Genomic DNA, 17401 nt, shown 5'->3' on the forward strand with positions numbered 1-17401 from the left:
CACGTGAATTCACGGGAAAACGCCGTGCCGACCCGCACCTTGAGCTTTGTGTTCGATAGTAGTACTCTTATCATATTGACAGAGTCAGGGTCCAGGAATTGTTCCAGTTTTGAGGAGTAGACCACGGCGTACCGTGTCAAAGGCCCTAGACAGGTCTATTCCCAGGACTGTTGTTGCACTTTTGTATCTCTGGGTGATAGCGCAGTACCACTTGTGGGCCCAGACAGCATCGGCGGTGGATCTTCCTGTCCTAAATCCACTATGACTCGGGGATAGATAGTGTCCACTTGTTCTCTTATTCGGTTCAGTGTAACTAATCCAAAAGTTTCCGTAAGGTGTTTAGCAAGATTATAGGGCGTAGATTTTCGACAGGCCCAGCCTGCTTGTTAGGCTTTTGGATCGGTATTAATAATCCGGAATCAAGACCGAGGAATTCCTTTTTCATAAACATACCATTGAGTAGCTCCGCCAGTTTGTCTGTTAGTGCAGGCGGTCCGTATTTAAACAGTTCTGAATTTATTCCATCCGGTCCAGAGGAGCGGCCATTTTTAAGTTTGGCTATTGCAGTTGATACTTCACCGGTGGTGATAGGTAGGCTGAGATGAGTGGTGTATCCGCTGGTGTAATCGGATATTTCTCCGTGAGCGGTTAATATACTCTCGAAATACGAGGCTATATATTCAGCCTGCTCTTTGGGATTTGTGATGAATCTTCCATTGCTGTCATGGATTTTGAGTTTGTTAGTTTGTTTTTTCCTGTTGAGTAGGCGGATTGCCGTAAACATTTTTGAAGAGTCCTTTAGCTGTTCAATTCCTGCAGCTATTAAGTCGAGTTTGTTAGTGAAGTTTGTCTTGTTCAACATTTTGATTTTTTTCTGGGTAGATGAACGTCTATTCTGTAAGATTTGTTTCTTCTTCGGATCAGATGTGTTTTCCAGTTGTAGTCTTAGCTCCTTTTGTTCTTTGATGAGGGCAGGGAGATCAGAGTGTATACCTTTGTTGCATAGTACTTGCGACCGAAGGCCAATTGCCTCGTCGGCTGCCAAGAGATCCCTTTCATTGTCTCCGCCCAGGCACCTCCTGGAGAAAGTTCGGCATTTATGTTTCCAAGAGATTTCATGATTGACAGTTGGTAGTTGTCTCTGACCAGCGTAGATGAGCACAGTTGTTCGATTTTATGCCTTATCCTTACATCAGCGTTGGGCCCCCTTCGTCGTAGGTCAATTGATGTCTTCATAGCAAACTTGGCAGAGACAATTTTATGATCACTGTAAGTAGCTGCACCTCCATAAGACCTTGAGTCTCGGAGAAGCGATTTTTCCCCGGCTCGACAGACGATGTAGTCAATTTGGTTGAAAATGTTGACGGACCCTGCGGTCGGTGAGGGTCGTTGGCCAGTCCACGTCGTTTTGTGACGCGCGGGATGCTGGAAACCGGTGTCTGTTCGTTTATATTTATTAATAATTTATTCTAATTGAATCGTTTGAGCTTGTTTTAATAAAACACTACAAATAACGAAAACTGAAACTGAACAACTATCAATTATCTGTTAGTATTTAAATAAATGATAAACTACAAAACTAACTGAAGCAATGACGTGGGTCACCTTTACGTGGTATTGTTTGAAAGGCGTTCTTACAGCAATTAAAAGACCTTCAACAATCTCTAAATAATCCGAGATGACCGCTCTCAAATCAACCAATGTCGCAACTGGAAAATATAGTCATATTGAACGACCCACACTTACACACAAGGTGTGCTCTGAGACCTAACGACACTAATACATCTGCTCCCCATTAATCTCCTCTCGTGTAAATTGGTCAGTGATTTATGATCTTCCATCAGGCCATTTCAATTATTCTTCTATCATCTCGGAACATTTTCCGAAAAAATATCATCAGTTGCAAACAGAAAAATTGATCCGCCTATCGTCAAGATACCGAAGCTGCCTTCAAAGATTTCTTTGTAGGAGGCCATAACTCACTGGACTCCGCTATCCAATTCACTGGACTCCGCTATCCAACATCGACACTATTAGCGGTTGATAAGAGATATGTGACAAAAAGATTCCACAAAAATAAAAGACCATTTTTCAACAGAGAAATAGTGGAACTCGTACAAAAAAGACGCTTAATAAAAAAGGAGCAATCGCACAAACGTGTATGAATTGTCAGTCCTCAGCGAGAAAATCAATCAGATGATCGCAAAGCTTGAGAGAAAAAAATGGTCAGAATTTATCTCCTTTCTCGACCACAGAACTAAGCTCTCGCATTTCTGAAGAGTTCTGAAAGCTATCTATACATCACAATCAGCGTGTTCCTGGCACATACGGGAGTTCTTTTGAAAGCATCCGAAGAGGATGGTTGTTGGGGACCTGAATGCCAAGCACATAGAGCTTGGGTTTAGGGTAACCAACGTGCATGGTTTGTTCCTGAAGACCTCGGGCTGGAAGTACGATCTTCAAGTGAGCCACATCGAATCGACTCGCGAGGCGGATGAGACTGGCTAGGAATTGCTCTGGTCAGTCCTGGAATGGAAAATTGGGTTAGTAAAACAATTTTACCGCCCGATATCGGAAGCGACCATCTGCCTCTATTGCACGAAATCCGCGAACCAGTACCTCAAAGGGTTCCGGGGTACTTTGACCTTCACCTCGGATAAAAGATTGGGAAGGACGTCAGTCGACTTAAAGCTGAACAATATATCCGTTCCCTTCTGCGGGAGTCAGACGGTCCTAGGGGTAACCCTCGACATGCACCTCTGTTTCTCCCCTCATGTGGACAACCTCCTTCGCAAATGCGAACATAAACTGAACATTCTGCGAACTCTATCTGGTATTTGGAAAAACGGGTCGCACCCGGTACTGGCGAATATCTACCGCCAGTACTTCGAACCCTGTGTTGCGTACGCTTGCGGATCATGGGGTCCCGGATATCGTGGTACAACAGGAGGCGAATCGAGGAGGCCCAACAAAGGGCCCTCAGATTAACCGATCGTTGGTCACTTGATAGCCAACGCCCCGGTCCAGCCTCTCTGGAAGACCTCATCAAGCTGAAGCTGGGCCCATCAGCGACTGCTCCGCCAAAAACGGCCTGCCGCCCTGTGCGATCTTGTGTGGGCTCGTGGAAAATGAGGTCTCTGGTTGAGTACATCGGGATCACGTGACATTTGTTCGGTTTTTAGCGTGGTCTTGGTGTTTTAATAAATAAATAAAATAAATAAGTACCCCATATCCTCACATCTATGGACCTCCACAAATTTTATAATATACTACGCAATTCATTACATAATCTCAAGTCCCCCCGTATCCTCACATCTAGGGATTTCCCCAAATTACATACAGTGAATCCTCGCAAATTGGCCATTTTTGGTACATAGAGATTTTATGGCCAATTTGAGAAAATGGCCAATTTGAAAAAAATCAATATTTAAAAAATAAAATAAACACGTTTAAATTTTATTAAAATAAAATTCAATCCCTAATTCCTTTTTATTTGCTCTTTTTACATTTTCTTTGTATTTTCTTATTGCAGTAATCAGCGAAACATCATTCTCATTTTCTGCATTACAGTAAAGTTGCCTTTCTATTCTAGTTAATGTCTTTGCAATATCTTTTCTATCGAGTGGATATATGATTTTTGTCTCTTCGTCGCTAATTTCAGACTCTTGATCCTCTTGTAAACAATTTTCGTTTATATCTTGATCTTCTGTGTTTTCGATATTTAGAAAATCTTCGCTCATTAGAGGATCGAAAATGTCAGTTCTTTCAATTTCAGTCTCATAATGTTCAATTAATGTATTTTCGTGATTAGATTCATTTAAAATCTTAAAACAATTTTGAATAGTTTCAGTAGATACGTCATCCCAAGCCATATTAACAAACAAAATTACATCTTTTAATGTCAATTTTTTGTATGAATTGTATACAGAATATTTTCAGTCTCCAGCAAATCAGTTAAGTACTGTAGCTTTCTTCTCATGAAATGAGTCTTGAAGGTTTTTATAATTCCAATATCCATTGGTTGTAGTAATCCAGTAGAATTTTTAGGAAAAAATAAAATCTTAATACAATCCAAGTTTTGAGGAATAGAATGTGCAGGACAGTGGTCTATTAGCAATAAAATTTTCTTCTTTTTAATTTTAAGCTGGAGATCAAAGCTAATAATCCAATCAATAAAAATAGATCCAGTCATCCAAGCTTTCTGTGAGCTATAATATGAGACAAGACATCCATAGTCAAAATTTTTAAAACATCTAGGCATTTTTGGTTTTCCAATCATCACAGGTTTCAATTTATGACTTCCGGTCATGTTTGAACAAAGCATAATAGACACACGGTCTTTAAAATTTTTGTATCCTTGGAATCGGTTTCTGCATACGCTTTTCGATGGAATAAGCTTGTAGTATAATGCAGTTTCATCCAAATTATAAATTAGATCAGGCTTATACGATTTAGAAATTTCTTTAAATTCTTCACGAAAAGAATTAATGTCAACTACTTTATCTGTTCGCATCTCTCCATGTAATTTTAGCATTCTAAAACCGTGTCTCTTTTTGAATTTTGCCAGAAATCCATTAGAATTTTTAAAGTTACTAAGTTGTAGCTCTTCGGCAAAATGCGCAGCCTTACACGATATTAAGGAATCATTCAAAAAACCACCTAAAAATTGGTTTTCAATTAATACCTTTAGACTCTATTGTATCCATCCATTCGATCAATTCTTCAAGCGTAGGAAATTTTGGTTTGTGAGCAGCTTTATACGAATTTTGATAGATTTTCGAATCCCGTAAAATAGAGTCTTTATTAAGCAGTAGATTATTGATCGTCTTTCTCGAGATCGTCTTGTGGAATAAATGTGAGAATCTGTCAGCCAGAAGCTGACACGAAACACTGTCATTTTCTTCCTTGTAGTTTATAATTTGTGTTTTTTCAAGAAAAGTGAGCCGAGTATAACGTCCACGAGAATTTTATAAGACATGTGATTAAAAAAATAGTTTATTTTCTAATAAAAAAAATAATAATTCAAAAATTGTGGCCAATTTGAGAATTGGCCAATTTACTAAGAAAATTAATTTTTTTCTTAGTAAATTGTGAAAAAATTGGCCAATTTAAAAATTGGCCAATTTGCGAGGTGGCCAATTTGCGAGGATTCACTGTAATATGTTACGCAATTCATTACATAATCTCAAGTAAACCAATATCCTCAAATCTAGGAATCTCCCAAAATAGCATAATATACTACGCAATTCATTACATAATCTCAAGTACCCCAAAATCCTCATATCTAGGTACCTCCTCAAATTGCATAATATACTACAAAATTATTACATAAAATCAAGTACCTTCATTCCCTAGCGTTCCCTAGATGTGACGATATAGGGGTACTTGAGATGATGTAATTAATTGCGTAATATATTATGCAATTTGGGCGTTCCCTAGATGTGACGATATAGGGGTACTTGAGATTATGTAATTAATTGCGTAATATATTATGCAATTTAGGCGTTCCCTAGATGTGACGATATAGGGTACTTGAGATTATGTAATTAATTGCGTAATATATTATGCAATTTGGGCGTTCCCTAAATGTGACGATATAGGGGTACTTGAGATTATGTAATTAATTGCGTATTATATTATGCAATTTGGGCGTTCCCTAGATGTAACGATATACGGGTACTTGAAATTATGTACTTGAGATGATGTAATTAATTGCGTAATATATTATGCAATTTAGGCGTTCCCTAGATGTGACGATATAGGGGTACTTGAGATTATGTAATTAATTGCGTAAATATTATGCAATTTGGGCGTTCCCTAGATGTAACGATATAGGGGTTCTTGAGATTATGTAATTAATTGCTTAATATATTATGCAATTTGGGCGTTACCTAGATGTAACGATATACGGGTACTTGAAATTATGTACTTGAGATTATGTAATTAATTGCGTAATATATAATGCAATTTAGGCGTTTCCTGGATGTGACGATATAGGGGTACTTGAGATGATGTAATTAATTGCGTAATATATTATGCAATTTGGACGTTCCCTAGATGTGACGATATAGGGGTATTTGAGATGATTTAATTAATTGAGTAATATATTATGCAATTTGGGCGTTCCCTAGATGTGACGATATACGGGTACTTGAGATTATGTAATTAATTGCGTAATTTATTATGCAATTTGGGCGTTCCCTAGATGTGACGATATATGGGTACTTGAGATGATGTAATATAATTGCGTAATATATTATGCACTTTAGGCGTTCCCTAGATGTGACGATATAGGGGTACTCGAGATTATTTAATTAATGCGTAATATATTATGCACTTTAGGCGTTCCCTAGATGTGACGATATAGGGGTACTTGAGATGATGTAATTAATTGCGTAATATATTATGCAATTTGGGCGTTCCCTAGATGTGACGATATAGGGTACTTGAGATGATGTAATTAATTGCGTAATATATTATGCAATTTAGGCGTTCCCTAGATGTGACGATATAGGGGTACTTGAGATGATGTAATTAATTGCGTAATATATTATGCAATTTGGACGTTCCCTAAATGTGACGATATAGGGTACTTGAGATGATTTAATTAATTGCGTAATATATTATGCAATTTGGGCGTTCCCTAGATGTGACGATATAGGGGTACTTGAGATTATTTAATTAATTGCGTAATATATTATGCAATTTAGGCGTTTCCTGGATGTGACGATATAGGGGTACTTGAGATGATGTAATTAATTGCGTAATATATTATGCAATTTAGGCGTTCCCTAGATGTGACGATATACAGTGGGCGCAAAAAAAATCCGGTTTTCTAATTTCTCTATTTTTTTATATTGTGCGATATAATATTTTTTTTTAATCTTAAATTTTAGTGAAAAGTAACTCTTATTTTTTTATTTTGATTATTTTCATTATTTTTTTCAAGAGATATTTCCAATTTAAATTTACAATGCGCAAAAAAAACCCGGTTTTTTAAAAAAATGTCAAATTAATATTTAATATGCCGTCCTTTAGCCATAAAAACATCGTACACCCTTCTCGGCATGCTGTTTATGAGTTTCTGTATTAGATCTTTCGGCATATTTTCCCAAATTTCGATAATTTTATCTTTCAGCTCATGCATATTTTTTGGAGGATTTTCGTACAATTTACTTTTAATATATGCCCAAAGATGTTCTATGGGATTAAATCTGGCGATTGCGGTGCCCAATCCAATAGTTTGACGCTTCTTTCGGCAAAGAAATCTTTCGTGATCTTTGATGTGTGTGGAGGAGCCATGTCTTGTTGGAATATGAATTCATTCAAGCACATTTTCGCAGCGGACTCCCACAGATTATTTGATAATATGTTCACATAAGTTGCTGAGTTCATAGTTCCATTTATAATACTAGATTGCCTACTCCATAATACCCGAAACATCCCCACACCATTATTTTTCCCCCTCCAAATTTAACAGTTGGAGATAAGTGCGATTTTTCTAGACGTGTGTTGTTGTTTTTCCTATAACAAAATTCCTTTTTTTTGTGATTAAAAATTTCGAAACAGCATTCATCACTAAAAATAGTTGATTTCCATGACGTCATATTCAGTGCGATAAATTTTTTTGACAAGGAATATCGTTTTTCGATATTAATTTTAGACAGATACGGTTTTTTTGACACACACGTGAATATATTTCCTTTTGTTTCAGATAATTCCCAATTGTTCGTTTTGAGACGATTTTTCCTGTCAAAGAATGAAGATCCTTTGACAGGCAACGGGAAGATTTTTTCGGATTGTCAGAAACAAGCGTCAATAAAGTATTTATATCATCATTATTTAATGTCCTAGGTCTTCCAGAACCGGACAGTCTCTGTGTTGTTCCATATTTTTTGTATTTACGTATGTAATCTCCCACTGTTGATCTGGGAATTTCTACTTCTTCTGAAATTTGTTTATATGTCCAATTAAGGAAATAAAGTTGAATAATTTGTCCTTTCACAATTTCTGAAATACACGACATCCAACAACAACAAAAATGACAACAATTTCAAATTTTTGAGAATAAAAGACTCAATAATTAAAAAAACCGAGTTTTTTTGCGCATTTTAAAATTAAATTCAAGATATCTCTATGAAAAATAAAAAAATACTTAAAATTAAAAACATACTCGATTTACATTTCAAAATGATACTAAATTAAAAAAAAATAATATAAAATTTATATTGAAAAATTCGAAAAATAAGAAAACCGGATTTTTTTTGCGCCCACTGTAGGGGTACTTGAGATGATGTAATTAATTGCGTAATATATTATGCAATTTGGGCGTTCACTAAATGTGACGATATAGGGGTACTTGAGATGATTTAATTAATTGCGTAATATATTATGCAATTTGGGCGTTCCCTAGATGTGACGATATAGGGGTACTTGAGATTATGTAATTAATTGCGTAATATATTATGCAATTTAGGCTTTTCCTGGATGTGACGATATAGGGGTACTTGAGATGATGTAATTAATTGCGTAATATATTATGCAATTTGGACGTTCCCTAGATGTGACGATATAGGGGTATTTGAGATGATTTAATTAATTGAGTAATATATTATGCAATTTGGGCGTTCCCTAGATGTGACGATATACGTGTACTTGAGATTATGTAATTAATTGCGTAATATATTATGCAATTTGGGCGTTCCCTAGATGTGACGATATATGGGTACTTGAGATGATGTAATTAATTGCGTAATATATTATGCACTTTAGGCGTTCCCTAGATGTGACGATATAGGGGTACTTGAGATTATTTAATTAATGCGTAATATATTATGCAATTTGGGCGTTCCCTAGATGTGACGATATACGTGTACTTGAAATTATGTACTTGAGATTATGTAATTAATTGCGTAATATATTATGCAATTTAGGCGTTTACTGGATGTGACGATATGAGGGTACTTGATGAGTAATTTTGTATAATTGCACATAATATATTATGCAACTGGACGTCCCTAGATGTGACGATTATAGGGGTATTTGAGATGATTTAATTAATTGAGTAATATATTATGCAATTTGGGCGTTCCCTAGATGTGACGATATACGTGTACTTGAGATTATGTAATTAATTGCGTAATTTATTATGCAATTTGGGCGTTCCCTAGATGTGACGATATATGGGTACTTTAGATGATGTAATTAATTGCGTAATATATTATGCACTTTAGGCGTTCCCTAGATGTGACGATATAGGGGTACTTGAGATTATTTAATTAATGCGTAATATATTATGCAATTTGGACGTTCCCTAAATGTGACGATATAGGGGTACTAGAAATGATTTAATTAATTGCGTAATATATTATGCACTTTAGGCGTTCCCTAGATGTGACGATATAGGGATACTTGAGATGATGTAATTAATTGCGTAATATATTATGCAATTTGGACGTTCCCTAAATGTGACGATATAGGGGTACTAGAAATGATTTAATTAATTGCCTAATATATTATGCAATTTGGACGTTCCCTAGATGTGACGATATATGGGTACTTGAGATGATGTAATTAATTGCGTAATATATTATGCACTTTAGGCGTTCCCTAGATGTGACGATATAGGGGTACTTGAGATTATTTAATTAATGCGTAATATATTATGCACTTTAGGCGTTCCCTAGATGTGACGATATACGGGTACTTGAGATTATGTAATTAATTGCGTAATATATTTTGTAATTTAGGCGTTCCCTAAATGTGACGATAAGGGGTACTTGAGATTATGTAATTAATTGCGTAATATATTATGCAATTTGGACGTTCCCTAGATGTGACGATATAAGGGTATTTGAGATTATGTAATTAATTGCGTAATATATTATGCAATTTGGGCGTTCCCTAAATGTGACGATATAGGGGTACTTGAGATTATGTAATTAATTGCGTATTATATTATGCAATTTGGGCGTTCCCTAGATGTAACGATATACGGGTACTTGAAATTATGTACTTGAGATGATGTAATTAATTGCGTATATATTATTGCAATAGAAGGAGTTCCTGATGTGACGATATAGGGGTACTTGAGATTATGTAATTTTGTTAAAGATTATCAATTTCTTCCCCAGATGGAAAGCTTCTGGCTGCTTGAAGTTTACACCTTCTTCATATCAAAAATTGGACTCCCTACATAAGTTTCTATTTGATGAGATCAGAAATATCATTACTGGAAGCAGTCAACCCCAGAGTTGGTTTTTTACCGGAATAACTTATCTTATTCCGAAAAGGATAATTCCACTGAAGCCAGTGATTTCAGACCAATTACCTGTATGCCATGCCTTTATAAACTCGTCACAAAGTGTGTAAATGAGAAAATTGTTGAGTATTTGGAAACTTTTTATTAAAAGAAACAAAATTTAACTTAAGCTAGACTATTTAATTTAGATTCTCAGTCCCGATTATTGGAATCTCTCTCCTCCTTTTAGGAGAAGAGCTTGCAACCAGTTCCTCCTCACTCTCCATCTCCTAGTCAGATAGATTTTCTATTTGTCTCATATCTTTCACCGGCGTGTCACGGCAGCATGCCACTTCTGCAAGCTGGTAAGCAGCAGAGGCGTATTCTTCGGCAGATACTCTCACTCCATGTCTGTGTTCAACTACCATGCTTTCTAGAGTCCTTTTTAAAACAACAGATTGAATATAAGTTCTTGTGGCTTTTTCGATCGATAATTTGTCCATATAGTTTTTGAAATATCTCGAAACAACACCGTCCCAGGTCAAGACAACCGGGATAATCTTTACCTTTGCATCATAAAGTATCGAAAGTTCGTTTGCGAGCAGATCATATTTATGAAATTTCTCGATTTCGACTTGTTTGAGGCGATCTTGTGACGTGATGCCAACTTCAATTAAGGTTATCTCTTGTTTGGTTTTGTCATACACGAAGATATCTGGTTTGTTGGATTGAACTTTAGTTTCCGTCATGATTGACATATCGACTCTGATTTCAACATTCTGCGTCGATATCATGGACTGAACAGAATGAGTCTTTAATTTGCTTCCTCTCTTAATACCGTAGGTTCGACACAAATGAAGGTGAATGCACTTCACAACTTCATTGTGTCTCCGCAGATAATCACTGTTTAACATCTTCCCACACTGCGTAGCCAAATGATCAATTGTTTTCTTGCATTTTTTGCAGTGACTGCATAAAGATCCCATGGATGTGAAGAACAAAATCCTATCCTGCAAGAGACAGTACAATGCTTCACTCCGTGGACCATTATTTCCTTTAGATAACCACTCTGAGGATGGCTAGATCAACATTTTGTTCGTCCATGCATTTGAATAGAACCGAATGTAGCATTTTACAATTGATGTTCTTAAGCAAATATTTTCTTTGAGCATCTTTGATAAACTCAACACCCAAATTCTCCATGTCGAGAATTGCACACTTGGAGGCGAGAAATCCTGCAATTGTGGCCATATGCCATTTATTTGTTTGTATCACACGCAGGATTCCCGATCTCCGTAAGCATACTGTCGACTGTCTTTCTAAACTTTTCATGAACTGGAAAAGTATCAGTTCACTTCTGAAAGAGACTGAAGCAAGTCCTCTCCCAAGAGATTTCCGATTTAAATATAACCTCTCTTTATTTGCAGGTTTGAGATGGAGTCTGAGAGTCGTAAGAAGTTGTCGTATTTGACGGTCAATACAATCAAATTCATGAGGTTCAATATTAATGAGTCCGATGTAATATTATATAGAGAAATGGCATGTTCATTTATAGCGTGGAATAAATTTACCGCATTTAATTTCGTCTTTGAAAGCATGGTTATCCTTTCCTTTACATTTCCAAGGATAGAATCCATTACTTTACTCTTAAGAACATTACTTCCTGCATCTTCAAGTACACCCAAGTAGCGATATCCTTTGACTCCTTCCAAAATCTCACAACAAGATAAAGATTTGACATTTGATGCTGACTTTTCTGAATTCATCTCCAAGCCAACAGTTTTAAAGAATCCATCAACAGCTTCCATCATTTTAATTACTACATCTTCTTTAAGAGCGAATATCTTTAGGTCGTCAATGAAGAACAAATGATTAGTAGAATAGGTCAACATATTTGGGTCCTGTTGATTAATCTGAACCTTTGGAAACATGGCATTAAGAATCCTGCTTAGTGGGTCCATCACCATAACAAACAGTTGCGGAGATAACGAGTCTCCTTGTAAAATCCCTCGGCTCAACTTTACAGAACCAATTCTCCTTCCGTCAACATGGAGCTTTACAGTCCACATTCGTACAGTCCTTTTCACAAAGTTAACAATCCATAAAGGTATCCCAGAGCACTCCAACACATGAAATAGAAAGTCGTGGTCAACAGAATCGAAAGCCTTCTTGACATCAATCCATGCAGAGTATAGCCCATTTCCATACTCTTTATTTAGGAATTGGTTAATAAGGGCCTGTTCTTTAGCACCCTGACACTGTCTCCTCGTACCAAGTTGATTGTCGGAAATTAAGCCAAATACATCCATGAACTCAGACAGTTTTCCATTAACACACTTGGTAACTAACTTATAAAGTGTCGACATGCATGTTATAGGCCGTAAATCTTTCGGGGTCTCACAATCGTTCTTTTTAGGAATTAGATATGTAATTCCAGTATAAAACCAGTTTTCTGGCATGTAATCACCGTTGATTATTTTCTTGATTTCAACACATAAAAATTCATGCAGAGATTCTAGTCTTTTAATGAAGAAATTATATATTCCGTCACATCCCGGTGCCTTCCAGTCAGGAAGATATTTAATGATCTCCATTATGTAATTATTTGTTAAATCTGGCAACATGTCTTCACTGCCGGTTATTCTTTTATTAACATTGCCCAGTGGCACGGATATTTCGCGCCTTTTGCTCCATAAGTATGTGGAAATATATAATCTAACTCTGAGTGTCTCATAAGAGGCTGTCAAGTGCAATGAGCATAGTTGTGTGACAGGTCACATGAGTACAAATTATTTTCTTCATGGGTAGACGTAAAAAAAGCCTTTGGCTCAATCAATCACGAATTCCTTGCAATGATTCTGAAAAACTCCGGGCTTCCTGAATGGATAACAAAGTTTTTAATGTCAATAATTCCAAATTGGAAGGTCTCCCTCAAATTAGGAAAGCAGCATCTAGGAATTGTTGACATAGAACGTGGAATACTCCAAGGAGATTCCCTGTCTCCTCAGTTGTTTATTTTGACTTTGGATCCGTTGAGCAGATTGTTATCAGCTAAATTTATCAGTCAATACCGATCAAGAAAATTCAGTGTTTTTTTCTGCGAACCATTTTTTGTTCATTGATGATTTGAAATTGCTCGCCAAAGATGAGGTCACACTCGGGTGTATGATGAAAGACGTGGATTTATTTTTTAAAGCTTCGGGTTTGGAAAAGAATTGTGAGAAGTCGGCAACAAATAGTTGTTTATTAAGAAATGATGCCAAGCTGCTGGATGGACTGGATAGTTACCGTTATTTGGGTGTATTGGAAAATAAGTTTAGTCAGGTTGTTAAAGAAGAAGTTTTGAAAAATTTACGGATTGAGGTTCAACAACGTATCGAAAGATTGTCGAAGACGAAACTAAATTCGGTGAATTTGTTTAAGGCAATTAATGAACATGCTTTATCTTTGTACAATTATTATATCGGCCTTCTGGATTTGGAACCGTCCGCTTTTGATAAAATTGATAAATTTGTCAGTATCTACCGCCAGTACTTCGAACAATAAATTTAAGATCAATTAATAAGTAAATTATCTCAAAAAAATAGAATTCTAGTGTGAATTTCTATTTTTTATGTGATGATTTAGCTTGGTGGATCTAAATATTCATATGAAACCAGCCTGTAAGAGAGGCTATATTTGCCGAGGATAAACTTGGAAGAGGGCTTGCCTCAATTACCTTCAGGTCGGAAAAAATGCTGTTCAACTTTCGTGAAAATCTGGAGAGGCGAAAGTTAATCTCCCCAAGAAAGGCAGCAATTCTGTGGGCCGAGCAGAAAAGAAAGTCCCATATGGCCACGATCACAGAATTCCTGCATTGTAAATATAGAACGAACACCCAAGGAGAGATAACCAAATCACTGAGTAGATTGCAGATTGATTCCTTACTGTCCAATATCAAGAAGAAAACACTTCACTCGAAGCTATCTGAATCCCTTGATGATAACAATTTTGATATTCAATCGTCTTCAACATGGCTTAAGAAAGGGAATATATCTCCTAAATCTGAAGCTATGTTTTCATTTCTTCAAGACAGGAATATTTTTTCAGAGACCCTAATTCAAAATGTCCACACTGTAAATCTCCCAATAAAACGGTTGATCACATGGCAACTAGATGCAACAGGATGCTTAATTCGGATTATACGAGGAGACACAATGAAATTGTGAGATGCATCCACATGCACTTGTGCCGTAGATTTGGATTCAACAAATCCAGAAGACTGAAAAATCACTCTGTCCAGAGTATTATGTGCAACACCTTGGCAGAAATACGAGTTGATACAACAATTACAACAGAGTTGAAAATTCAATATAACAAACCTGACATTTTCCTCTACGACAAAAGAGAGAACCTAATATGGCTTATTGAAGTGGGTGTGACTTCAATAGATAACCTAAAGAGTGTGGAAGTAGAAAAACTGCACAAATACGACATTTAACATTACATTTGGAATAATAGTTCTAACAAGATAAACCACAATAAATTTAAGATCAATTAATAAGTAAATTATCTCCAAAAATAGAATTCTAGTGTGAATTTCTATTTTTTTATGTGATGATTTAGCTTGGTGTACTAATTAAAAATTGTAAAAAAATTTGTCATTAATACTTATGAATTAGCTCTTTTAGATTTATAAATGAATAGTCACAAAATTAAATTATTTAATTATAAAGTATTATATTTTTACAGTTTAAAGATTTAGTATCAGCAAAATGTTTAAATAAATTAATCTAATTTAAGAAATCGTGTTAATGGAGGAATCACTGCCAATATTAAGTGCACCCCAAACAGTTCCAAAAATATTTCAAATAGCTAGAGTTCGCCAAAAAAGCCTCGGGACACTGGGAGGGGTCTATGGTCCAGTAACCCTCGGAATGCTGGGCAGTGTCATTTTCTTGAGAATCGGTGTGATTGACCTTCATCAATAAAATAGGATACATTGTGGGAAATAGCGGAATCGGGAATTCTTTACTGATTATTGGAATTTCATTTTCTATTGTTCTTTGTACAGTTCTTTCAATATGTGCAATCTCCACCAATGGAGACATTAGCGGAGGGGGAACTTATTGTAAAAAATTTGTCACTAATACTTAGACATGGTCAGTCGAACTCTGGGACCAGAACTCGGCGGAGTCGTTGGAGTGATGTTGTTCCTGGCCCAAGTAGTAGCTGCGAGTTTATATATTCTGTCCTCAGTAGAAGTCATATTACAGAATTATTCTAAATATCTAATTCATGGTTGTTTTTAGAATTTTTTATATTCTAGGAAATGTATTTGGTCATTGGGACATTTACAAGTATGCATCAGTCATTGCTGCTTTCTGTCTGCTTGTCTCTTTGGTCGGAGGAAAGATGTTTAGTCGATTTACTAACTTTATTGTTATGGTATGCTCTTGTAACTCACTCAAGATTGTTATTTTGTGTATTTCCAGCGTAGTGGTATCATTTGCGTTCCAAAAATCTAAAGCCGTGGCAATTCCACGAAATAATATTATTGTATATCGTCTAAAAAACATAACAACTATATACGCAAATTACACTAGAATGTCTTTGAATACCTGTAAAGAAAATTTTTATTGTTGTATATTACGTAATAATCTCAGCAAGATATTCTCTTGATTACACATCTCTAAAAAGGACGAACTTTGGAGTCATATTTGCCATTTTCTTCACTGGGATGACCGGAATCACCAATGGGGTCAATCTTTCTGGTATTAAGTTTTCTAACTGCAGGTGAGTTGTCTACCCCGTCTTACAGCATTCCTGTTGGCACACTTTTTTCCTTCTTATCTGTTTCAGTTTTATATATTTTACTTGTGATACTGACTGGCTGCACGTGTGATAAGTCTATTCCAATATATCACTAATTGTAGTTTTTTACTCCAAAACAACTATGATTATATGAAAGATGTCAACTTACTGCCCTGGTCCATTGTTTTGGGACAATTTGCCACGTGTCTGTCCGCCTCTTTGGCCTCTCTATTTGGTGCCTCGCGAATATTAAAAGCAATAGCTGATGATGACATTTTTTGTATTTGTTTTCTATATCTTTAGGGAATGGACTTGTTTTTATAAAACGTTTAGTCTTGTTTGGAAATCCCGTGGGGAGTGTATGTTTCTCATACGTCCTCGTACAGTTATTCATGCTTGTTGGTTCTCTCAATGCTATGGCTCCTCTTTCGACGACGGTATTTCTAATTTGCTACTCCTCACTTAACCTTTCTTGTTTTGTCCTCCTTGTTGCAAAGGCACCAAACTTTAGGTTTTTGGGTCATTTAATACTCAGACCAACTTTCAAATATTTTCATTGGTCCACGTGCCTCTCTGGGTTGATATCTTCGTTGCTAATGATGTTTGTGGTTAACCCCATATATGGGGGAGTATGCATAGTTGTGTTTGTCGTACTTGTGATTTTGATGCATTTACGTACATATGATATTCAATGGGGAAATATCGGACAGGCCATAATATTTTTTATAGTAAATGTTTATATATATATTTTGGTTCGTAAATATCTACTGATGCTCGACAGTCAAAAAGATCACGTCAAATTCTGGCGTCCTCAAATAATTTTGTTTGTATCAGCATCGGGGAAATCAGATAGTGCAATTATATTCACAAATCTACTCAAAAAGAGCGGATTATTTATAATTGGACACGTCTTTGTCGGAGACTATGACAGCCTGATGTATTTTCCCTTGAATGTATCCACCATTTCCACCTTTTAGGAACTGAATTCATGGAGTAGATACATAAGGCAACTCTCTGTAAAAGCATTCCCAAATCTAACTGTGGCTCGGTCTCTGTCTGAAGGTGTTTTGTAAATTTAATTTCTAAAGGGATATTCAACATGACTTTTTTGTCGGGACTCGGAGGAATGAAACCAAATATCGTGGCATTTGGCTTTTATACTCCTTACTCTCACAGATCACACGAGACAACTTCGCATTTTGAAAATGAATGTTACCCACAAACAAGTTCTTGGTACAGTCTGGAGGAATATTTTCAAATAATTGGGAAACTTATAAATTTGGGAGTTTTTCTCAATCTTATATATTTTAGAAAAGTATTTGCATTTTACGAAATTTTGAAGATTTCAAATTGCCCATAGAGAAACAT

General features: G+C 36.1%; 2 protein-coding genes across 2 annotated transcripts; both read right to left on the reverse strand.

Annotated features, from left to right (window-relative positions):
* Positions 1–3901: 3901 nt before the first annotated feature.
* On the reverse strand, positions 3902–4534 carry LOC115229582 (tigger transposable element-derived protein 6-like). Its single transcript, XM_029799912.1, has one exon. It carries the CDS (start codon positions 4532–4534, stop codon positions 3902–3904), a length of 633 nt encoding a protein of 210 aa, XP_029655772.1.
* A 5996-nt stretch (positions 4535–10530) lies between these two features.
* Positions 10531–11226, reverse strand: LOC115229584. The gene has a single exon (XM_029799913.1). It carries the CDS (start codon positions 11224–11226, stop codon positions 10531–10533), a length of 696 nt encoding a protein of 231 aa, XP_029655773.1.
* Between the last annotated feature and the right edge of the window lie 6175 nt (positions 11227–17401).

Source organism: Octopus sinensis, unplaced genomic scaffold (genome assembly GCF_006345805.1).
Source record: "Octopus sinensis unplaced genomic scaffold, ASM634580v1 Contig13104, whole genome shotgun sequence".
NCBI classification, from domain to species: domain Eukaryota; kingdom Metazoa; phylum Mollusca; class Cephalopoda; order Octopoda; family Octopodidae; genus Octopus; species Octopus sinensis.